Genomic DNA, 25435 nt, shown 5'->3' on the forward strand with positions numbered 1-25435 from the left:
TGGACCGGCCGCTGCACGCCGGCACAGCCCCCCGCGCCGCTCGTCAGCCACCGCCCGCGACTCCAGCCTCGGTCCCGGGTCTCCCACCGTCCACCCCGCCCCCTACCTGACCGCCCGCGGCTCCGACGCGTCCACTGCTGCCAGCCCACCCGCCCGCCGCGCTCTGCGCACGCGCCAACGCGCGCCCCTTGGCGGGCGCCAATTCGCAGACCCGCCTGTCCGTCACTTCGCCCCGCCCCCCCACAGGCATGCTGGGGCTTGTAGGCAGCGGCGCCCGAGCTCGCGGCCCAGCGGCAGGGTGGCGGCGAGCCCTCTGGAAAGAACGAGGTGTCTTGGGAACACGTAGTTCAGCTTTCTGTCCGGTTAACCGTTGTACGGTTAAAGAAACTGAGGCCCAAGTTCACTCAGCAAGTCGGGAGCTAAACCAGAACTCACGTGTCTGACCCCAATCTGTGTCAACCCCTTTGCTAACCCATGGCCTCCGGGAGTGTTCCTCAGCCAAGACTTGGCACCTCTCAGAAAGGCCTCGCTCCACGTCAGCTTTGCCATCTGAGAAATGGGCCAAGGAGATAATACAACATCCACTCCGGGGCAAGCACAGAACCTGGACGCGCTTGGGAAGGTAGCTCTTCGAGCCCCTCAGTTCTCCCTGTGACACACCGCAGCAGCCTAGAGATAAGCTTATCTGATGAACAAATTGCTCTCCTGAAGGATTCTTACTCCTACTCAGCTGGGAGGCCAACAGCGGAGGTAGATATGAGAGCACACTCTCCATCCTCTGTAGAAGCTACCCAGGAACCCAAAGCCAAGTCTAATTTTGGGGGAGCCAGGAGGGGTAAGAGTCTTCACAGGTAAGCGATGGTCTAGCCTGTTGGCAGGGGAGGACCCTGGGTGGTTTGGGGCCAACTACAGGCTCCTGCAGGTGACCGTATAGTATAGCTTAAGAGTAGGAAGGAGTTTGAAGGAGGATGCGCTTGGATTTGACATCCCGGGAAGATAATGTGACCCTTCACAATGATAAAACAACAAACAAAAACAATAATGAAACTGTCTGGCTGCAGCTAAACACTTCACGTGCGTATAGTTCACTTAGTCTTCATAATCACCCTACGAGATAAGCAACTGATGCCCAGGTAATTGAATAACAGGGTCCCAAGTTGATAAGTCCCTCAACCTCTCAGCCCTTTGGGGGGGCGCTGCACCATGGGGCATGAGAGATCTTAGTTCACCGACCAGGGATGGAACCTGTGCCCCCTGCAGTGGAAGCATGGAGTCTTAACCAAGGGACCGCCAGGGAAGTCCCTCTTTATTTCTAAATGGAGATGAGGTTTGCTATAGGATTAACTGAGATTATATATAGTGGTTTGCATTTAACTAAGGGTATGCTCACTGCATGCCCAGCAAGTACTTGCAATTTGATGATTTCTCACAAAGCATATACCAGGTTGGATTTTAATTACCCACTTCCCTGCAGTTGTCACCAGTGGGCTGTGAACTCCCTGAAGGGCACTGCCTGCTGGTTGTCATGTCTGTTAGCACTCTGCGCAGCACGCAGAAGTTGCTCAGTGAGTCAGACTCAGAAATGTGACCTTAGGCAAATCACATCCCCTGTCTAACTTAGAGTTAGTCCAGCTGCGGAATGACTCAGTGGGGTCAATCGAATAAGAGCGGACCATTTTTTGAACACCGGCAATATACCAGACACTCCATATATACTGTCCTATGTCACAATTAATCTTTTCAGCAATGATTCAAGTAGGCATCAGTAGCTTTATCTTACAAAAGAGGCAACCGAGGCTGAGCAAGATTAAATGGCTTGCCTACAGTCACCTTTTGGGAAGTGGCAGGGCTGGAGTACAAATCCAGGCCAGTTAGGCTCATGACATGCTCCAAACCACCGTCCAAAGACTACCCACATTTTACGACACCAGCTATCTTTCTATTGATACTTTATTAAGTAAGGTTTGTTTTTAAGCCTCAGAAGACAAGAGAGATGATATTTAGGAATTCAAGGAAAATGAGGCAAATGGTGCCTGTCATTATGACCACAGATCATGATCCTGTAAGGCAAAGACCCTCAGATGAGCTGTTCTGAGCAGCATTGCCAGCGAAAAAGAGGGACTGCCGTCTGCCCTGGGTTTCTGCCATGTTGGAGACTTAGTGCAGCCTGTTTCACCAGAATGGCAAAGAGCCTCTCTGGACAGAAGCCTGGGGTTCTTCTACCAACCACTGTGTTACAGGTGGGGGAGATGGGACAGTTACTGTCAAACGGTTTATTCCCAGCCTTGAGACCTCACTTAGACCCCCTTCTTAGACAAGGTGGGGAGTTAGCACTCTGTTTGATGAAAACCACGGTTACAAGCCCAAAGTCTCAATTCAAGACTCATCATATTTTTTTACTGACCTTTCCCCTATCATAGGGAAGAGCTAATGGTATCCCTGACAGTCTGGGGACATAGTCCAATCATGCTTTCAAAAAACAGCGACAACAACAAACCGTTTCTTTTCTCTTAAAAAAAATCTGTTTGCCTTAAAAAATGTTTAAATTACTTACCAGTTAAATTAATTACCATGCTTCCCACAAAAATCTCCGAGTAAAATAAACACCCTGGGAAAATGCACTTATTTTAATCCTGTGGCTTTGCATACCCTTGACACATTATCAGTTTTCCTCATAGACGGAGACATTTAAAAAATACTCTTTGTGGAGTACCTTATTCTTTATTCAGCATTTTACCATAACTTTTTTTTTTTCATTTAACATTTAAACCACCTGTTTCAGTTTGCTTGTGCTGTAGTAACAAAGTGTCACAGACTGGGTGTTTTAAAACAGAGAAATTTATTCCCTCACAGTTCTGGAGGCTAGAAGTCTGAAATCAAGGTGGCAGTGGGGCAAGACTTTCTCTGAAGTCTCTAGGGAGGATCCTTCCTTCTTCCAGCTTCTGGTGGCCCCAGGTGTTCCTTGGTTTATGGTAGCATAACTCCAATCTCTGCCTCCATGGTCATTTTCTCCCTGTATGTCTCTGTCTTTCCATGGCATCCACTTCTCTTTGTGTGTCTGTGTTGACTGAAAAAAATGCATAACCTAAAAGTGGAGAATTATATTTTATTTGGCGGACAATCTGGGGACTTAAGCCCAGAAGACAGCCTCTCAGATAGCTCTGTGGGACTGCTCCCAAGAGGTAAGGGAGGAGCCAGGATACGTAGGAGTTTTGCAACCAAAACCAGGTAATCTGAACATCAAAAGATTACTGTTAGTTAAAGAAAACCAGACTTTTCAAGTTAATGAATTTAGTGGTTTTTTTTAATTTATGAGAAGATGCAAGAGTCTGGGCTGATTGAAATCATTCCTTTGATATGCACCTTAACTATCTGGGGCCAGTATCCTGCTTTTCTCCATCCTGAATCCCCTCAGGGTGCACAGGTTGGGGGTGGCTTCAGTGGCTGCTGGCTTGATGGCGGCAACATTCTTTGTCTCCTGATGTGGCAGGCGACATTTTGCATCCGTACCTGTGTCTTCTTATAAGGACACCGGTCCTATTAGATTATGACCTCTATGTTACCCAATTAAAATTCCAGTATGACTTCATCTTAACTAATTGCATCTGCAGCAACCCTATTTTTAAATAGAGTCACATACTGACATACTGGGGGTTAGGATTTCAGCACATCTTTTGGGGGACACAGTTCAACTGATAACGTCCCCCTATCAGCTAAGCATTGTTTTCTCCATTTACAAATAAGATCTGTAGTTTAACCTCTCTTTCATTCCCTTTAAAATGGTGGTAACAACAGCTAATTCACAGCATCGTTGGGAGCAGAATAAGATACGGGTGTTAAGCACTTACATATTAGGATATTGCCTAACTTGCAGTAATGTCCATTGCATTGCATTTATTATTATTAAGTTTGCTTATTAAGTCCACCATTGTGTGGTAGAGGGCTTCAGAGTCAGACAAACCTGGGTTGGAACCCCAGTTCCACCCACCTGGAAGGTTTGGGGAATAGGTTAGAAGATGATTCGAAGTAATGCTTAGTAACTTGTTGCAGCTGACAAGCTGTGTAACCTTGGACAGCTTACTTAATTAGCCTTTCTGTACTTCACTTTCCACCCCTGCAAAATGGGAATAATAGTAGTTATCTACCTCATAGTAATGTTGTAAATTTCAGATGATTTAATAGATCTAGTTTTTAGAGCACTTCCTGAAAAAGTGTTCTATGAATGATGGCTATTAGTGTCATTATTATTATTATTATTACTATTTTGACAAAATGTTCTCTTTTCCTTCTCATATTAGCAGCTGAATTCTGAGGAGAAGGATAAAGGTCTTGTTTATGGAAAACAGGGTAGAAAATCTAAGGAGTTAAAACTCGAATGCATCCTAACCAAATCGGTCTGAGTCTGAGGATTTATAACTGCTAGCAATTCCATGAAATCATGGAAAATTATATCTGTCTATCTGTATTACTTATCTATCAGGGAATAACAAATTACCCCCAAACTTTGTGGTTTAAAACAACACACATGTTTTATCTCACAGGTTCTGTGAGTCAGGAATCTGAGCACACCTTAGCTAGATCTGCTTCATCGTCTCTCACGAGGCTGCAGTCAAGTTATTGGCCAGGGCTGGAGTCTCTCCTGAAAGTTGCAGGAAGGAGTGGTTTCCAAGATCTCTTAGGTTGTTGTTGGCAGGTTTCAGTTCTTTAAGAGCTGTCGGACTGAAGGCTTCATTTCCTTGCTGGCTTTTGGCTGGAAACTGCGCTCAGGTCCTTGCCACAGGAGCTATTCCAGGACAGCTTGTTTCAGCAAAACCGGCGAGAGAGAGGTCACAGCCTTTTGTAACCTCATCACAGGAGTGGCATCCCCTCAATGTTGCTGTATTCTGTTGGTTAAAAGCAAGTTACTCAAGTGGAAGAGATTATAACTGTGTATCAGGAGGTAAGATTATCACAGGCTGGTTTCGAGGCTCCATCCCTCCCACCCACCTTCCGCCTCTCCCTCTCCCCACTTCGTCCTTCCTTTCTCTTCTCCCTCCCTGGGTCTTTCATTCTGCTTATGTACATATCGGTGTACATCTCACATAGATATCTTACATCTGTCTGTCTGTCATTTGTCTACTTTCTGCTGAAACTCTGACTCCAATCTCTGTATGTCATACTCAATCCCTGTGGGTTTCTCAACCTAGCCTATACTTGATACTTAGTAAGTGCTCAGTAAATGTTTGAATTCTATTTAAATTTACAGCATAAAAGATAATTTTTTTTTTTTTTTTTTTTTTTTGCGGTATGTGGGCCTCTCACCGTTGCGGCCTCTCCCGTTGCGGAGCACAGGCTCCGGACGTGCAGGCTCAGCGGCGATGGCTCACGGGCCCAGCCGCTCCGCGGCATGTGGGATCCTCCCAGACCGGGGCACGAACCCGCGTCCCCTGCATCAACAGGCGGACTCCCAGCCACTGCGCAACCAGGGAAGCCCATAAAAGAGAATTTTTAAAGTCAACTTTATCCATCACCTAATATAACCATTATATTGATTATATTTATGTAAATACTTACCAAGTTTCCTTTTAGTCTGTTCATACATACTTGTGACCATGCTGGGTCTCCAACATTTTTTTTTTTAATAAATATAAGGTTTTATCTTTTACTTTATGGAAAAATGTTTGAAATCATATTTTTCTGGCCTTTATGGTTGTCAAACTGTCTATATAAGAACTTGTCAAGTTGACAAGCTCATCTTTAAACATTTAACCATCACAAATAAAACTGCATAAATGTCCTTTGTGCTTTCTTTTGTTTGATTTATTTCCTTGTGCTGATATGGAAATAGCTGGTTTAGGATTTTGAACTTTTATTTCAATATCATCACATTTACGTGCATTGGCTAGATCCGGTTTGTAGTGGTTTGAACTAGTGTGGATAGTCAAAGTGTTACCGAACCAAACTTGGGTCTGCTTGACCACGGGCAGTAAAGCCAATCTACTGATGCTGGGTTGCGGTGAAGCAAAGTGCAGCGTTTATTTCAGGGCACCAAGCAAAGGGTCCAGGTAGTTAGTGCTCAGAAGGCCCAAACTCCCCAGTGGGTTTCAGGGAAAGGTTTTTAAAGAAAGGGTGAAGGAGGGGGCTATGGGGTGTGTGATCAGCTTGTGGACAGTTTTCTAATTGGTTGGTGGTGAGGTAATCGGGAGTCAACATCATCAGCCTTCTGGTTCCAACCCACCTGGGGTCTCTGTGCTTCTGGGCAGCATATCGTTAACTTGTTCCACCTGATGGGGGTTTCAGTATCTGCAGAACAGCTCAAAGGATACGGCTCAGAATATTATCTGTAGACCTTGAGGAGGAACTAAAAGTACTGGACTTTGTTTAATGGCTAAATTATTATTATTTTGTCTTGCTTGGCTGTTTTCCTTTCTTTCTGCATTTTCTCACTTCTCTGATTAAATTTACACTTTGGAACTCGGAGAAGGCCTTAGGAGGCTAAAAATTTTATACAGATAAGAGGCAGGTGGAGGACATGGCGGGGTGGGGATTGAGTGGTGTCTGTTCTGGGAACGCCCCATAGGATCCTGCCTGGTGTCAAAAGGTCAGCGGTAATCAAACACTGACTGAGTAGAGACTTGGTAAACGTGAATGGCATTGAAGGCTTGCTCGGAGAACATTCCCTGTGCAGTGTCATCAACCTCAACTTGACTCAGTGCGAAGTGAGGGCTACTGGAAGCTTTGCCATGTGCTTCATTTCTCCTAAGCCCCACATATCAACCCCCATCCAGATTTCCCGCCCTCTGGGCTCCAGGATTTCAGCAACTTTCTCTTTATCGTGGCTACCATTACCCTGTCCGTCCATCGGTGTTTTTTTGTTGTTGTTTTGCCTGCACCATGCACTTTGCGGGATCTTAGTTCCTGGATTGAACCCAGGCCCTCGACAGTGAAAGCATGGAGTCCTAACCACTGGACCGCCAGGGAATTCCCAGTTGATATCTTTTAGGACTGGATGGCAGCAGACTAAGAGACAGTCTCCTTTCCCCAACAGCCTCACCAGCTTTACCCACATATTCTTTTCATGTCACTGCTATCCATTATTCTAATTTAGTTTTCCAAAAGTAGGCAAATATTATTGTTTTTTTAAAAAATTGATATATAGTTATTTATAATGCATAAAATTGCATTATATGTTCTAAATTGCATTTAGAAGATACTGAAAATAAAGATGTATTTTTTCCCCATATACAAATTTATAGACCACTGAATTCTATCCATGGGCTTAAGAAGCACTGGCTGAAGTATACAGCCTGTCCCATGTACTTCCTATGGCATATATCAAAGGCACTTAATGTCTGATTTTTACTTTTAGTGAAGTTAAAGTTGATCAGCAGATTCAGGTGCAGCGAGTCTGATCCATTCATTAGAATATCTCCCATCAGCCTTTCTACTAATGGTTTTAGCATTCATCGATGATAGCTGTCTACATCTATTATCTTATTAGAGATTACAAAATGGTAATTTTCTAACTGTCATTCTTCCTGCCTGTATTAAATGCAGTATTTCCATAAAGTAAATTGTAGTTACCCTGAAATCCAGTTCATGATAAAATCTTGACTACGACTTGATTCTTTTACCAGTTTTCAGAATAATGAGCTGGTCTCTTAGCCATCCCCAATGATGAGCAATGAGCTTTTGTTTGTTTTTTCCAGTTTGAGTTTTGGCTTTGGTTTTGGGTTTGATTTGAGGAATGTCATGAATTATAGGAAATTTGTTTATCTGATCTATTTTAATCAATCACAGTCATGGTTCATTTTGTTCAATGGTAGGCCAGTGTGAGCCCCTCTAAACTGGTCTGCCTGTCCTTTTGAAATGAACACATTGGTCTTTGGCAACTATCTCGCTTTTGGGCACAGCAAGACTTCCCAGGCTCAGCTTGTACCGTACCTATCCCAGACTTGGAATAAGGAATTTTTCCAAGAATCTTTTGTTCCTTTTAGAGGAAAATGATATTTAAAAACAAGAGTCTGGGTATTAAGGGTATTTATTGCTGTTAGGTTACCATTACTTCTAGGCTTTTTCAGTGGACAGAGCTATGAAATGTTTTTTTTTTTTAAAGAGAAAAGCAAATCATTAGTGTATATGATTTCCAATAGAAATTTCAAGGTACAGAATTTTTCTCGACTTCTTTGACTTTATAAACATAAGAGACAAACAATTCAGGAATAATCTTAGTTCCTAATGACGGTAACATGATGGCTTGTCTGCTGGAGCCCACAGTATACACACAATAGTTTCAAAATAGCAATACCAGTATTACAACTAGCAGTGAGTCCATTAAATCTAGTTTAAGATTTATTTACAGAACATTTTTTTTCTTTGGACTGTTTTTCCCTAAGCATGTAAAATCAGAATACTGCATTTTAAAGCCTTTCAACATAATTATTTTCTCTGTGTAGTTATGCCAACACTTTGATATATAGCTGGATATATACATTTAAAATTTGCAGAGATTGTATTGTCTTTTTAAAAAAAAAATATTTTTTGGCTGCATTGGGTCTTTATTGCTGTGCGTGGGCTTTCTCTAGTTGTGGCGAGCGGGGGCTACTCTTCATCGCAGTGCGTGGGCTTCTCATTGCAGTGGCTTCTCTTGTTGTGGGGCACTGGCTCTAGGCATGCGGGCTTCAGTAGTTGTGGCTCGCGGGCTCAGTAGTTGTGTCATGCGGGCTCTAGAGCACAGGCTCAGTAGTCATGGTGCACGGGCTTAGCTGCTCCGCGGCATGTGGGATCTTCCCGGACTAGGGATCGAACCCGTGTCCCCTGCATTGGCAGGTGGATTCCTAACCACTTCACCACCAGGGAAATCCCTCAGTCTTTATTTTTATTTTATGTCTGTTTTCATTTAATTTGATCTTTTGATGGGTAGGCTCATTAGTCCCTTTTCCTGTCCCTAGAAGCACAGCTACGGGGAAGAGGGAAGCTAATGGGAGAAGTAACTCACCCTGAACATGTTCTCCAAAAGCACTACCTATCAGCATGTTTAAAGGTGACCTTTTAACCTGAGTACTGTTAAGATTTCAGTGAATATGAAGACTTAGAAGTGTGACAGCAAACCCTTAAGAAAGTGGTCAGAGGGCGGCGGTTTCTTTTCTGATGGTACCAAAGCCTTCAGCTGAGCCATCCCAAGTTCATACCCTCCCTGACGTTTGAACCTGGCAACCTCTCACCAGCCCCAGGTGGCCTGGTTTGTCTTGTTGGCCTGCTTTGCTGCCTCAAGGTCCTGTCTAAGCAGCATCTGGGAGTCTTCATCTCAAGCAGGCCATTAGCATCTCAGAGGCCTGTCGCTCCCTAAATCCTGTCTAGGAATGATTCCTTCTGGGCATTTCCTCCTTGATCCCTAGTCTAAGAAGCTACTGGAAGGAGGGGGAAGGAATTGAGGAGGAACTCTCATTTTGGAATCCTTCCTCAAGGGGATAAGTTTTGAGCAGAGTTTTTAAGAAAGGAGGAATGGGATGCCAGGGAAGAGAAAGCAGGCTTCTTATTAATGACGCTTCTGCACTTCATCAGACAGAAAAGAGGCTTTGAAGTCAAAGCCTGAATGCCTAACGGCCTTTGGCTGCAGTGTGTCACCTCTCAGAACCTCTGCTTCCTTGGTTGTAAAATATGGTTATAAAAATTATCATATTCCTAGGCCAAAGCACTGTTGTGAGGATTCAATGAGATTTACAGTGTCTTGTGTTTGGCAAAGAATAGAAGCTCAGGAAATGTGACTTTCCTTTCTACCCTCTCCCCGTTTCAAGCACTTGTCCCACCACCTCTTAAAAATGAAACGAGGTAGTTATAATAATACTAGTAATAGTAAGAACGGAAATCTCTGGAGAGGCACAGGCGTACATTATCTAAATTCTTACGGTAACTTTTATTATTGGTGATAATAGCCTTACTTTATGCATAAACAAGCAGAGGTTCCAAGAGAGGAAATAGCTTGTCCATGGTCACACCCAAGGCCTTAGCCCATAAGTCACATTTTGCATGAATTAGGAAATGGTGCTCCTCTGCTTGGATTCAACCCCGTGGGTACAGGCATGGCCAGTGGAGCTGAGACAGGATTCAGCCCCGCACTCACCCCCTTGCCTTGTCACTGTCGTGTAGTACACAGCTCGCATAACTGTACACAGAAGCTCTGGTCAAATGCATAGTTTTGATCAAACTGAAATTGAAACCCAGATCTGACCGACATTCGGACCACATCATTTCCAACGCTACCTGGGAGTTCATCTCTTCCTGTTTCCTTTAAGATCCTACTCCATTGTTTATCTCTTCTCACTGCCTTATCTCCATCTCTCCCCTTTCCTTCTCTTATGGCTTTTCCTTCCTAGCTGATACACTCCATCAACTCTCTGCACTTAAGTACTGGTAGGTTTGAAACAAATCATTATTCATAATGTCACCCCCACCCCATACCTAGCTCCAAACCTGGCACTGGTAGGCCTTCTAAGTAATGCTTGTTCAGAACCTCTGTAGTCATTACGCTAGGCTTCCTTGTATCATAGCTAAGCCTTTACTCTCCTTCTTGTTGCCCTCGGTGCCTAGCAAGTTGCTTTGCCCACAGTAATCACGCTTTGGCATGAAAGAACTAAGATTTTTCCCAAGAGCAATTGTCCTAAGCAGGCACTAGGGGGCAGCAGAAGATCACACATGGCCTTTCGTTCACCTTCCCGTTGCTGGCCACAGCCCACCTTGTCTCAAGAGGCAGGAGTAAATGATACACTGCAATGCTGACTGCTCCCTGACGTGCAAGAGCGATGTAAGTCAGAGGGAGGTGGGGGCTGAGCATGCTTTAGTGTGTGGGAAGAACCACTTTTGGGCCCACTGAGCTGCACTGGGATTCTTCACTCTGCCCCTTACTTTAGGGCAAATAATACAGCAGGACCACGTGGCTGTTTTTGTGCTTTTTAAAAATATTAAAATAATCCTAATTTGCAAACAAAAGACATCAGCCACTACTGGGCTACTGGGCATATCCAGGGGTCCCTCTCCCTGCCCCACAGAGGATATGACCTTCCTCAGAGATTGACCTGCCGTCACTTGAAACAAGTATCCTCTCGTAGGCTATACTCTGTCACTCTGAGCCTCGGTTCCCTCCTCTGTAAACGGAGACAACAATTTCTACTTTGTAGGATGATAGCAAAGACTATATGAAATTATAGATGCTGCATCTCTCCTTTGATGCTCAGAGCAGTTCAATGGGGAATTAGTGTCCTCATTTTACAAATGGGAAAACTAAGATTAGAGAGGTGAGGTGACTTACCCAGAATTCAGAATCAGGTAGTCTGACTAAATAGCTTTAGACTTAAGCTTTCAATTCTACCCTTGTCTACTGTGTTCCACCAGGTAGGAAGCGGATAGTTTAAGGGGATTCCTGACAGTGTGGTTAAAGCGCCAGCAGGTTACAAGGGAAGCTTTACAGATTCAGACATGCACGGGAGTGAATAATGCTGAGCTGAAGACCAAGCACTGGAACAAACGACCTCTGATGATGCTCCTGACACCCTAGAATTTATAAATTCTTCATTGAGTTCTGTTTCTCGTTTATCCTCGAAATAATCCAAGATTTAGGTACTAGCATTGTTGACGTTTTACAGATGAGAAAATGGAGCCTCAGGGAGGTTAAATGACTTGTCCAAGGTCATCCAGCTGGAAATGGAAAAGCTGGAATTTAAACCCAAGCAAGTCACTGTCCTATAGCTTCCCTTCTGCAGTTTGGCATATTACTTGTGTATTTAGGGAAGAAGCTGCAAATCAGGTTAGGACAGGAGATCAGTTGTCCTAGGATTTGGCAGTTTTGTAGACCTGTCCTCTGTTTAGAGTCTGCACCGTTGCTTCCCCTTCCGTTCCTCAAACATGCACACAACACACACACACACACACACACACACACACACACGCACGCACGCACACACACTCGGACATACACACCTTAATCAGAAAGCACTCAAGAATGCCCCACAGTTCCTAAGGGTGGGAGTTCACCTGCCTGAACTGTAGTTTGTTGGTTAATCTTAGCATGACCCCAAGTAGGGGCAGGCTTGAGTACTGCAGATAGGGTGTCCAAGAAGCACAAAGTGCATAGCTCTGGGTCTGGGTCTTATGATTAGAATGAGAATTGCAGTTTTTAGATGGCAAGCCAGTCTAGGTTCAACAGAGCTGTCCCATAATGGAACTGGAGGCCTAAAAAGGTAATGAGTTCTGTGTCATAAGAAGCATCCAAAAAACAGTCGGAGGATCATTTGGTGGTGAATGAAACATTAGATGGAATTTCTGACCAGCTGACCTTTAAAGTGCCTTTTACCCATGAGATCCCTTAGCCCATGGAAAGGGGTGGGGAAGCCTAGAGTTGTTGTCTGGGGGTGGCAGGAACGGGGAAGGCCCAAGTGTTTACAACAGGGATGACTTGTGCAGGAGTAAGAATTAGTGCTGAAAATTTTTCGGCAAGAAATTTGGACAACGAAAGGAGCAGTAGGACCAGGTGCAAAAAACTAGACTAGTTATAAGCTCTGTGGTCTTGGGAAAATTGCTTTACCTCTCTGAGTTGTCATTTGTACATTCATAAAGTAAGGTTAAGACTGTCTGCCTTTGGTGCTATGGTGATAAGATTGAGATAGTGGATTTGAAGTCTGATAAGGGTTACAGGAATAGAGGGGATTAAAGGTAAAAAAGAATCAGAGTACACATTCATCTGTTTATTTATTCAGATAGTCACCTGCAAACTGTCTGCATGACATCAGACATTGAACTCTGTGCTGGGGATGCAAGCGGTCATTGAAAATGGTCATAGTTCTTGCTCTTATGGAGCTCACAGTTGAGTTGGGGAGGCAGATATTAATTTAACATTAACTATTAATTTAACATTATAATGATGATGATGTAAACGGTTCAGTCGATTGTACAAATTGAGAATGATCAAAATATAGTTCTGATCATGAATATATGCATGTTCGAAAGTACATATCATAGTTGGTTCCCACACTCCTTTTAACATATTCACTGGATAACCTTCCTCTGCTCCTAGATGAAAATCTTAGCTAAGCCACATCTAATCTATTATAACTTTTGTGGAACAGACAGTGCTATAGACATTTTAAACTGATAACACAGTTTCACATCAGGAATTAGGATGTCTAGTCCAAGATTTTAATCAAATCTCTAAATCTGACAGGTCAGATCTCCTCTCCCTCCCCAGTGGGGATGTTAGGACGTGGGGCAAGGTTGGCCTTCGTTCTGTTTCTCTCCCTTGCTCTTCTTCTTCCTCTCCCTCTACAATCAAAGCAGGAGAGAGGAATGGTAAGGATTCGGAAGGTCATACTTGCCCTGATAGCCTTGTATCTGCCTCTGTGTTCTCCGGTCCTGGCAGGTTTTTAAAACCGACCCTCTCTCTTGGTGGGGTGGGGGGCGTTCTGTGGTTTTTCAGTGGTCCTCGTGGCCAGGGCCTTCTCCCAAGACCTGAGACGATGTAGCATCTCTGTGGCTGGCTACTGCTCATCCCTGTCCACCCTCTGTTTCTCTGGCTGCTCACCTTATGGAGACTCTCACCGTGGGGACCCCTCAACCTCTGTTATAATTCCTCCTGGGTAAGACTCAAAACAGATCCAGCCCAGCTCTTTCTCTTATGTGACCCACATCTGGTCCGGGGGAAATACTCAAGCATTTTTCCCACTGGCAACCTCTGGGATTTGGGGCTAATCCCTGTGCTGCCTCTTCTGCCCTGCTGCCATAGGCCACTAGAACTTCTGCAGGTGGGGTATGACCCTAGCCCACTATCTTCCCCATTGCCGAGAAAATGTAGCAGTTTCTCCAAGAGGCACTCTTTTGAGGCTCCTTATCACAAAACTTGGGATTAGAAGGTAATGTGCTCTACATGACCCACCTGGGGTGCTGGGGACTCTAAACATTAGGTAATAGCTGTCTCCAAAGCAAATCTCTCCTATATCCTTCCCGTCTACTCTCTGACCTCATTTTATTTCCTTGTTCTGGCTGAGGTTTCTAGAGTTATGAAACTAGTCAGGATTCATCTCCTTTGTAAAGTCTGTGTATAGGGGCCTGGCTCTGGGATTTCAATTCTATTCTGTCTTGGTGTCTCAGTAGAAATTTCAGTTTTAACATCTTGTTACAGCAACGGCACAGCAATAATTAAAACAATCACAACAACAACACCGATAACAGCTAGTATCGATTGAGTGCTAAACCTTTGCCTTATTTAATCCCTACAAGTAGTCTTTCAGGACGGTACTATTATTAAGTGCCTACTATTAAGTAGGCACCTTATTTAATCCCTACAAGTAGTCTTTCAGGATGGTACTATTATTAAGTGCCTACTATTAAGTAGGCACCTTATTTAATCCCTACAAGTAGTCTTTCAGGATGGTACTATTATTTATGAAGGGCACGCTGATGATGCTGGAGTTTGACTCTCAGGCTGAGAAGTTCAGAATGCACAGCGCAGAAGTTCAGTCCTTGCCGATGCCATCTCAGCTGGCTACTTTCCCTTTGTTAAGGATATTTCTGTGGGTCCTTGAGTCAGGCTTCAGGGCAATTGCTTTCCTCCAAGAGGAGACAGTAACTCTGCCTAAGAAATGATCCCATTTCAGCAATTCCTGGGAGGCCATTGCTGTAATAAAGGCCATTCTTTATGATATAAAAGTCTCACCCTCTTCCCCCCGCCCCCATCCTTAGCGTTTCTAATTTGAGCCCCTCTGGTCCCTGTGGAGTCTTTAAATGCTTCAAGTGCAAGCCTATTGCCAAAGCAAGCCTGTCTGACTCGGGACGCAGCGCCCTGCGCTGTTGCCGAATATTGAACAAACATTCACGCGGCTTTGGCTCTCCCAGAAGCCCTTAGTCTGATGCCTTTGTTTTGTTTTCTGGATGAGGGCAAGCGGTACCATCACCTCCTGCCGAAAAGCCCTGGCTGCCCTCCCAACAAGGAGTTGTCACTTCAACTGAGGCTTTTTTTTTTTCTTTCTGGTGGCAACAAAATAATACCCAGCAGGAATTTGGGAGGAGAAAAAAGAGAGTTCAGTTGGCAGGTTCTCAAATGAATGGGTTGTAGTGTCATTGGAACTGAATTGGGCTTGAAACCAGACATGATCCTATTTTGGAAGCATTGTTCAGAGGGATGGGAAATGTGAACAGAGGATAAGTCTCTTCAGAAATGTTCTTTATCCTTGGCCTGTTAAAGACAGCCTGTTTTAACTAAACTCTCCCATCCCCTCAATGGCAAGGGCCTATGTGAGAACCTAGAGGAGGTCAGAGCGACTGGCAAATTGATCAGCTATTCATCTGTCAACCTTTCAACTGAGAGAGCTAATTTTACTTTGAGAAGAGCTTACCACTTGATTACAAGCCATCAATTAATTGTCAATCCTGAAATTCACAAATCTTCACTCTTAGACTCATCGATGCTTGGATGAGGTGGCACAGGGATCAGGGTATATAAATATACATGTATTCAAATACATTATTGAAAATCGTATTGAAAGCCTACTGCATTCCAGGTAATACGTAAAGTGGATGGGAATCGGCAGAACTAACACTGTCTCTGCCCTCATGGATCTTACAGTCTGGAGACATTAACAGGTGACACATAGAACAGGATGCTGTGAGGATCTTTAGTATGAAACCCTAATAGAGATTGGAGGCATGGGGATGGAGTTCAGGGAAGGCATTTCTGAGGACCAGAGTCCTGGCCCCTGAACTAAGATCTGAAGGGTGAGTGGGAGTGAGAGCCAAGAGAAGGCAGGGCCAGAGGGTGGGATGGGGAAAGCATTCTGTGCAGAGAGAAGAGCACGTGCCAAGACTGAGTGAGAAAGGACAGGGTGTAGCCGAGAAACAGAAAGGCCTGTGTAGCTGAAAGTAGGAGAATCGGGAGGAACAGGATGACAGATCAGACTGGAGAGGCAGACAGGTGGTCTCATTCGCATATTACCTATGTGCCATGGTGAGGATTTTGGTCTTCATCCTAAGAGCAGTGACGTGCCATGCAAGAGTTTTAAGCAGGAGGAGAATATAGAGTTTGCCTTTTGAAAAGATGACTTTAGCCACCGAGTGAACTTGGATCAGAAGCAATTAGCTTTCGCAATGGTAGTATCTACAGAGGAACAATTAATGGAATGGCTAATGGTCTTCCCTGATGTAACTCTCCTCCAGATCATAACTTAGGTATGACACAATCTTTATGGAAAAGATCGTTGTTAATAAATGCATGGGACTTAGAGGTAAATCCCTTTTTCCATTTAGGTCTCAGGTTCCTCACTTGTTAAGCCGTGGGTTTGGACCAGATGATACCAAAGTGCCCTCCTTTTGCAAAACAAGCCCTTAAATTCAGCTTGAGTTCTATACTGCTACTAGAATTCAGTTTTCAGCCTGGACTATGGGCTTTTAACCCCATTTTTTTGAACTGATAGATTGTTAAAAAAAAAAAAAAAAGGATTTATTGACAAAAGCAGACCAGCAAAGATCAATAGCTCATTTTGCTGTTAAATAGATAGATCTTTAACCCAATGTCTATGAATGTGTGTTTGATCAAGGGAATGCTTACTCCCAGCACCATGTTACATATTTTTCCCAGTTAAATTATGGCAAGGTGCTATGAGGGATGAGGCATCTGTGTTCTAAAAAATGAGATACCACGAGTAGTTTAGTTTAAGTGCTGAATTGGTTAACAGACAGCTGGGGTCATGTGCTGAAAGGATCACTAAGTCATCATGTGACCTTGGAAAGTCATTTTCCTTCTTTGGGACACAGTTTCCTCTCATTTTAAATGGGAGGGTTTTACCAGATTAGACTTTTCAAAGGTATGCTTTTTCAATAGTTTTCAAAAGATATTTTATGGAGAAAAGGTGCCCCACTCTATTTTTTCTCCTTGGAGGTTAATAATCCAAGTGTATTGATGGTCTATTGATTCCAAAGTTTTTCCTGTAACTAATCCATCATACTGCCACATTCCTGTGTAACCTCTCTCTGAAACTCAGTTTCCCCATCTATAGCAAGGGCTATAGAGCAGAGGTTTCCAAACATTTTCTGTAAAGGGTCATATGGTAAATATTTTAGGCTTTGTGGGCCATACAGTCTTTGTTGCAACTACTCAATTCTGGCATTTTAGCCATGCACAATATATAAACAAATGAGGGACTGTGTTCCAATAAAACTTTATTTACAAAAACAGGCAGAGGGCTGGATTTGACCCACAGACCATAGTTTAGTGAACTCTGGGTCACAGTGGGAGCTAACTGCTCTCTAATGTCCTCGCAGTTCTGACTTTCCCTGACCTTCTCCCCTGAAGAGTTATTCTCTCCCAAGTTGGAAGTCCCCCTTCTCCAAAATGTATCCCTCTGGCCTGCACTTCCAAAAGTCATCATCATCATCTTCTTTTGACATGTCTGTATATAAGACTGTCTCTGTCTCCCCAGCTGCTGAGATGCCTTCTTCACAGCTTTGTTTTGTTTATCTTAGTAACTACCCTTCTTTAATCCCTCTGAAGGATTGGTTAGCTGGAATTTGCCTTGTCTTCTTCCCCCAGAGCCTTTGATCTTGTGCTCATAAGTATTTGCTGACAGCCAGACAGAAAAGGTGGAGCCCAGATCCCAAGCCCGAGGGCCCAGAGAGTAATGAATGAAGACTGCGTTTATTTGTATTTCTAATTGGCAAGCCTATTTCCAGATCAGCTGCATGTCACTGCAAGCAGAGAGCAAAAGCAGGAGACAACCTTCTTTCTCCCAGGCCTCGGTGCCCAGGGCCCCTGTTTTCCACTGAGGCAGGAGCTTGCCCTGATTTCACCAGGCTTGGAAGAAAATGCCATCTGGACCAAGTTTTGTCCCTTAGTACAGGACCACCTTGTTTTGCCACTCAGACTGTACATTGCACAACTTTGAGGACACCATTTACATCATCCGTGATGTAAATGGAACCCTCTGAGTTGTACAAATCACTTTTTCAAGCTTTGAGCCCTTTCTTCTTATGAAATCTTACATCGAAGGCCAGTCTATAAGAGATACAAGCGGAACAACTCTATCTGAAGCTGAGATGCAGGTTTAGAGTCCTGCCTTCTCAGTCTCCCTCTTGCCTTCTTCAAGCAGCTGCTGAGATGGCTGTTGGGATCCCTAGAATTCCTCAGATGAATTTTGGAGCCTCTAGACTAGATCATAAATGTTGTTCTAACCATTCACAGCTATATAATCTCTCTCTTGATAAAGTCTCAAGTATATCCCTAGCACCGTTCTAGGCACTGAATGTTGAGGGGACAGGAGTGGGAGACATTGCCCCTGGTCTCCCTGAACTGATTTTATGGTTGGAGAGGTCAACAGAAAATGAGGTGAGAAAATAAGCTTAACAAGATAGGGTCTTACATGCAGAAATACTTACCAGAAAAGAAGGGCTGGGGAAAGGAGAAAAGACTTCCTGAAGAGGGTCACATTGGAATGGAGCGCCGATGGGTGGTAAAGATTTGGGGAGGCAGAGGGGAAACGTAGGGCAGGGAGAGCAAAGGCACAGAGGTGTGAAATGGCACTTGTAGGGATAAAGAGGAACAGCACAGAATGGGGCGTGCGTCCTTCATGCACATGACAGCACACTGAGGAAAAGAAATTTGAATAAGGGGACAGATGAGCACGGAAAGAAAGGGGAAATAATGCCTTCTCCAGACAGGTCCATCTCCTTCTATCTCATTTACCAGTCATAACTGTTTCAGTTGTTATTGTTAACCACACATTATACAATTAATCACTATAAGCTCCTGGACATTCAAAGACTTTCCCAAGGCAGCAGAGCTATTATCCAGCAGAAATGAGATTTAAACTGAAATTGACTTGACTCCAAAGCTTGTCTCTCACCCATTACATAGAACTGCATGAAAAATATAGGACTGGAACAAGTTTTTGAAAAAAAGGTAGAATTTATAAAAAGTAACAGTAAACAAAAGAATTTCTTATTGGGAAAAATATGCTTGAGTATTTACATCTTACAAAGGTCCTTGAAGAATCCTCTAGTCCAACCTACTGACTTTAAATATAAAGAAAGTGAGGCCCAGAGAAAGCAAAGGGTTATTTAATAGAAATGGTATAATAAGACACCATTCTGGTCTCTGAGCCTTCAGGTCAGTGCTCTTTCCAAGGCATCACGAAGGAACCACTCTATCATCTTTTTTCCCTTTCCAGTGGACTACTACCTCCTTAGCACATCGTAATGGGTTCAAGAGTCCGACCTTTTGAACAGTACTGAACAATACTGAACTTACATCTCTTTCTTCAGAGACCACGGAGTTGGGCAGCAAGAAGGAACTCAAGTCCATGCCCTTCATCACCTACCTCTCAGGCCTGCTGACGGCCCAGATGCTGTCTGATGACCAGCTCATCTCAGGTGTGGAGATCCGCTGTGAGGAGAAAGGCCGCTGTCCATCTACCTGCCACCTTTGCCGCCGACCGGGCAAGGAGCAGCTGAGCCCCACACCGGTGCTCCTGGAAATCAACCGTGTGGTACCACTTTACACTCTCATTCAGGACAATGGCACCAAAGAGGTGAGGTCCCCTGACACAGCCACTGAGTCAAATCTAAGAACCAACCCTCCTACCTCCTGCCCTTGTGGGCCCTTTGTCCACTGGGATTGTCATCATCGTCATCAACAGCATGGTGAGGGCTAGCATTTATTGATCCCTTACCATGTTGTAAGCACGTATATAACTTGGTAACACTAGCTGCTGTAACTGGCAAATTCTCCAATCTCAATGGCTTAGTACAATTAAGGTTATTTCTTGTTGTGTAGAGTCCTAAATAGAAGTGTTTGATTGATGGGTGGCTTTACTCTGAGAAGTAGTTCAGGGTCCCAGCCTGTTCCATCTTGTGCTCCATTAATCTGATGCTTCCACGGCTGCTGTGGAAGAAGAAAGAACATGGAAGATTGCACATGAGAAGTTGAAACGGGCCACGCCTGAAAATGGCAAATTATCATTTCATCTCCTATTCTGCTAAGCTAGAATTCAGCCACTGGGCACACCTGTCTGCAAATGAAGACAGGGAAATGTATTCTATCTGTTTGCCTAGGAGAAGAAGGTATGGGTTTGGTGAAAACCTAGCAGCCTCTGCCTCTGTACTATACTTGGGTTATCTCATTTAATTTACCCTCCAGATCTATGATTTACTTATAAATATTGAGCTGATTCATATGGAATTTCTGACATTTGACCATTTTTTATTTATAAAGATGGCAATTCCGTATGGTTCATCCTTTTCTCATGCCCACTTTACAAGTGAGGAAATGTAAGATGTTGAATGATTTGCTCCATGTTGGTCTGCTCCAGAGCCTACATGCTTAATCATGAAATTATATCTCCTCTTTTTCCTCTTTCTATCTCTGTGACTTTCAATTATAGCATGTCAGGGCTTGAGAGGACTGTATGAATGATTTAGTTCACTGGTTTGCACACTTGTGTTCATGGAACATTTTTTTCCAAATGTAGTGTTCAGGAACCCCAATCCATAAAACCGGGAATAGTGATGCCACTGCTTCAGTAAGGAAGAAGGTAGATAAAACATCTCCACTTGGTCCCCACTCTTCCCTCTGCAACACCTTCTGGACAGCCCTGGGCCCCCAGAGAAGGCCATCTGGTAGACCACTGACCAAGTCCAATAGGATGCTATGGATTACGTGCCCCTCCCAAAGCATCCTCCTGGGCTGAGTAAGTGCCAGTGCATGGTGAGTGGTCAGGGAGGGTTTCATAGAGGACAGATCAGGGATGAGAATAAGGAAGTGAGGAGAGTATCTTCAGGTAGAAGACCTGAGGCAGAAAAGTACATGGTCTCTACAAAGACCTATAGAAATTTCCCATGACTGAGACCAAGAGATGGAGGGAGAGCACATATGAGGCCAGAGGGGACAGAAAGCACCTGATTATTTAGGATACTATAAGCTAGGTCCTGGAGTTTGGACATAATCTGGAGGGCAGTGACATGCTGAAGATACATGGTTAGCAGGAAGCTGATAGGATTAGATTTGTGTGGCAGAAAGAGCCCTCTGGAAACAACCCAAATGACCATCGATGGGAGAGCAGTTGAATAAGGTGTCGAATATGCATACAGTGGAACACTGTACTACAGCCAAGATGAACGAACTATAGTGACACTTAATATGAGATGAATGAACATAATGTTAAATGAAGACAAGGAATCCCAAAGATACAGTTTATATAGCATGATACCCTTCCCTCTATTTTAAGTTAAAACAGACACACAGGGCTTCCCTGGTGGCGCAGTGGTTGAGAGTCCACCTGCCGATGCGGAAGACGCGGGTTCGTGCCCCGGTCCGGGAAGATCTCACATGCCGCGGAGCGGCTGGGCCCGTGAGCCATGGCCGCTGAGCCTGCGCGTCCGGAGCCTATGCTCCTCAACGGGAGAGGCCACAGCAGTGAGAGACCCGCGTACCGCAAAAACAAAACAAAACAAAAAGAAAACCACACACACACACACACATACACATACACGCATATCAAATACACGCCTTTTAAAAATAAATACAGATGCAATAGATAGTTTAAAAAAGGAATCAAGGAAATTATGAACATAGGATCATGGTAATCTTGAGTCAAGCGAGGCAGGTAATGGCGCGATGGAGCATTTGTTACATGATGGTAGTCAAGTTTCTAGCTGATGTTTGGGGGCTGGATTTGTGGGGCTTTATGAAAGTGCTAAAAGTAGCTAACCAGCTAACACTAACTGGATGAACACATAAAGCCTAACCATGCATGGTGCAGCAATGAGCTTGAGTCACGAGCCGTGCATCTCAAATCATCTAACTCTGTGCATCAGAGGTCCCCAGACCAACAACAGAAAAGCCAAGAGAGCCAAACGTGTGTACATCTCCAAACCTCTGGTTTCAGGGTGAGAGTCAACTGTGGAAACATAGGAGTGGCAGCAGGGAGACCCCTGAGGAGGCTGTTGAAGCTTCCAGTAAATACCAAGGGTCGTCTGACCAGTGTCATGTCAGTGCAGACAAAAAAAGCAGCACGTCGGTAGCTCTCCAGGGTTTGGTGAGAGAGGCTATGAATATCCCTATTTAGGGCTCTTTCTGGGCCACGCTCTCCTCATCTTTGAGGTGGTTCGATACTAGCTAAGTCACAGGACTTTTTTTGTGTGTGTGTAATTTATTTTTATTTTTTATGTTTGGCTGTGTTTGGTCTTTGTTGCTGTGTGCGGGCTTTCTCTAGTTGCAGCCAGTGGAGGCTACTCTCTGTTGCACCGTGCGGGCTTCTCATTGCAGTTGCTTCTCTTGTTGTGGAGCACGGGCTCTAGGCACATGGGCTTCAGTAGTTGTGGCTTGCGGGCTCTAGAGCACAGGCTCAGTAGTTGTGGTGCACGGGCTTAGTTGCTCTGTGGCATGTGGGATCTTTCTGAACCAGAGCTTGAACCCGTGTTCCCTGTACTGGCAGGCGGATTCTTAACCACTGGGAAGCCCCAAGTCACAGGACTTTTATGACGTGTTCTTGGCACGTGTGGTGGCAAGACAGGCGCTGGTTCCTTTCCTCTTTGCTTAGGAGTCAGGTTCCCCATGTCCAGATGCTATGCCAGCTTCCCTCAGCATCATCAGTTCTGGAAATGGGTCTTCCTGAGGCTGATTCACGTTCTCTCAGATACAGAAGCCCAGGAGTGTGAAAGCAGTCACTAGATGTCACTGTTCTCCTTATGTGGCATCTGCGGCTTTTGAAGCGCGAGTCCTTCCTTCGTTAATTCAGTATTTCTGAGCACCTACTATTTGCCATGTATGGTGTCATGCCCCAGGAAGTGAAGAGTGGGACAGATGGACACAAATGGGCATGGTCTTTATCTTCATGGAGTTTACAGACTTGTGGGGAAGACAGATATTATTGAAACACTCCCACCAAATAAGTGAGAACAAACTGTGCTGAGTACCAAGAGAAGTCCAGGCCTTTGGGTTAAAATCGGGTGACCGAGGGCTTTGTGGGATGAAGGAAGGCTTCTTTAGGGAAATGAAATTGGAATTAGTTCTTGGGGGTCGGGTGCCTAAAGTGAAAGTAGAGGACTGGATTTGGGGGAGAGGAGGAACCTGAGAGCATTCCGGGTCAAAGGCCTAGCTCCTGCAGAGCCCTGAAGGATGTGCAAACGTGGCCCATTTCCCCGAGGCCAGGATGGGAGCTCCATGGGCAATGCCGAGGAGAGGCGGTGGCCAGGCTAGGCAGAGCTCTGAAGGCTCTGGTGGTGAGGAGTTTGGCCCCTGATAGCGGGGAGCATAGAGGCATTAGAGCAGACAGGTAGGCGCTGTCTTCTCAGCTCCAAGCTCCTCTCCTCTAAGTTATACCTGCAAAGGAACCTTAGAGCTGCTTGACTAGTTTCTTCTCTCCCTCCCCAACCCCCAAGACAGTCCTGTTTAGAGTTTCACAGCAGCCTAGGGGCTGCTGTGCATTAGGCCTTTTCAAAGGAGCCAGGCTGTGGTAGGAGTGGGTAAGACAGGCCCAGTGCAGGTCTGGAAACGATCCTGGAGGAGGGGATCGTGGCCCCTGAGAGAGGCTGGTGTGATGAGAAAGCAGCCACTTTCATCTTGGCCATCATTTCTCCTCTGCCTCTTCCCCAAACCCCCATCACTTCTCCCAAGATTTCTCCATCTCTCTGCATTTCTTTGCAGTCAGAGGCAGGGGCCACATGGGTCAAACATAAAAGGGCCTTGGCCTGGACTCTGACACTGAGTCATAGCGAGGCTGGGGCAAGTCCTTTTTCCTCCCTGGGCCTCTCTTTTCCTACCTGAAAAAGCAGAGAGGTTGGGTGAGTTTCTTTCTGAGTTTCCTACAAGAGACTTTGTCAAAGTGGAATCAGATAGTGCAAGATCTGTGCTCCACTCAGGTTGAGTTGGGATCCTGCCTCAATCCCCTACTCCTGTGGTGTGTTGCTGAATGACCTCTCCAAACCTCAGTTTTTATGTCTATAAAATGGACTCTTGTGATCCCTACTTCATGGGGATCAGATGATAATGAATGTATAGTACCTGGCATGTAGCATGTAATGGGCTTATGTTTCCTATGATAATGATAAAAATAACGTTTGCCTAAACTGATTCCTTCCTTTTTCTGTGCTTCCTTTGGTATCTCCTCTTCTAGGTAGCACTCGATAACTTTGCAGATGCCCAAAGTGCTAGGGACATGACGTTCAGAGTAGGGTCTGCATTTTGTATGCAAGAGATTAACCTAAAAGGGCAGATCACAAATGGAAGGATTTCAGGAGCATTTTTCTCACTTTATAAATATTACTGGAACTTGTACTTTATAGGAAAGGATACCATAGGTGGAATTACACATGAGTAAAAGGATTTCCTTCTGTAGACCTTCCAACGCAGAATGGAACCATTCTTCTATGTGAGAACACCTGTCTCCTTGAGTTATTTGAGATGCTAAGTCAACTGCTGAGTCCCGTTATATGGCATGGTCAGGAAGTATCAGAGAGGGGCTGTGACTTGCCTGAGGTTTGTGGGGCTATTCAGGCCTCTGATTCTGGGCAAGGGCCAGCGTGTGCTCTTCATAGCCTTGGGGACCATTGGACACTAGCTCCTTTGGTGGTTGGGATATCCTGGTTCCATCTCCTTGAATGCATGGGAAAGGATGATGCCTTCTGCATCAGCTGGAAAGGAGCCTTTCATTACAGTTTGTGCTGTGGTTCTGAATAAGCAAAGCAGGAAAAAAGTCTTAATGATGGAGAATTTGATTAATGCATCAATCTTCTCCCTCCACCTGTTAAATGACCCTTACACAGCCCAAAGCCACAGAGCTTAGCTAAGGACAACTAGTGCTTAAATGACCAAGACTGTGTGTGGCTATTAACTTAGCCTTTGGGTGAATAAGAAGAGGCTCCAAATGCAGGAGAAAAAATTGTGTCATGGTGAAGAGCCAGACTGAGCTGGATTTGAGTCCCATCTCTCCCGTTGATTGTCTGGGTGACCTTTCATTTTACTCATTTATAAAGTAGACGTTACAGTACCTACCCCTATCCCTTTGGGGGTTGGGAGTTTTCTTTGGAAGAACTGGGACACCTGGAATCTGTACCAGGTTCTGTCCTTGATTGTTATATGGCATTGGGCATGGATACTTCTACTGTCTTGGTCTGTTTCCTTATCTGTATGACGAAAAGTATGGGCTAACTTTATCCCACAGTCCCTTTTGACAGCTCTACGGTCAGATCTAGGTTCTGCCCTGAAAATAAGGGAAATATTTTGATGTTGGATGAGGCACCTTGTGACCTGCAATTTATTTTCCATCCAAAGATATTACCAATTTTACTCCTTAAGTTAATATTGGGAAGAGAAAGATTCACATATCTTGTACTCCATCCCAATGACAGAGCATTTATGAGTAGAGATGGGTATTAAAATCATACCCTCTGTATTTTACAAATAGTAAAACTGAGACCTGGA

The 25435-nt window shown here is 44.6% G+C and overlaps 1 protein-coding gene across 10 annotated transcripts in view; it reads left to right on the forward strand.

The window, feature by feature from the left end:
• Window positions 1-25435, forward strand: part of ASTN2 (astrotactin 2) — a 925730-nt gene that overhangs the window by 718444 nt on the left and 181851 nt on the right. For all 10 annotated transcript variants that reach the window (XM_060154506.1, XM_060154516.1, XM_060154507.1 and 7 more), the window contains one exon: window positions 19279-19544. In XM_060154506.1, coding sequence (XP_060010489.1) covers window positions 19279-19544 — 266 coding nt within the window. The remainder of the gene's footprint in view (window positions 1-19278; window positions 19545-25435) is intronic.

This window comes from Lagenorhynchus albirostris, chromosome 7 (assembly GCF_949774975.1).
Source record: "Lagenorhynchus albirostris chromosome 7, mLagAlb1.1, whole genome shotgun sequence".
In the NCBI taxonomy this organism is placed as follows: domain Eukaryota; kingdom Metazoa; phylum Chordata; class Mammalia; order Artiodactyla; family Delphinidae; genus Lagenorhynchus; species Lagenorhynchus albirostris.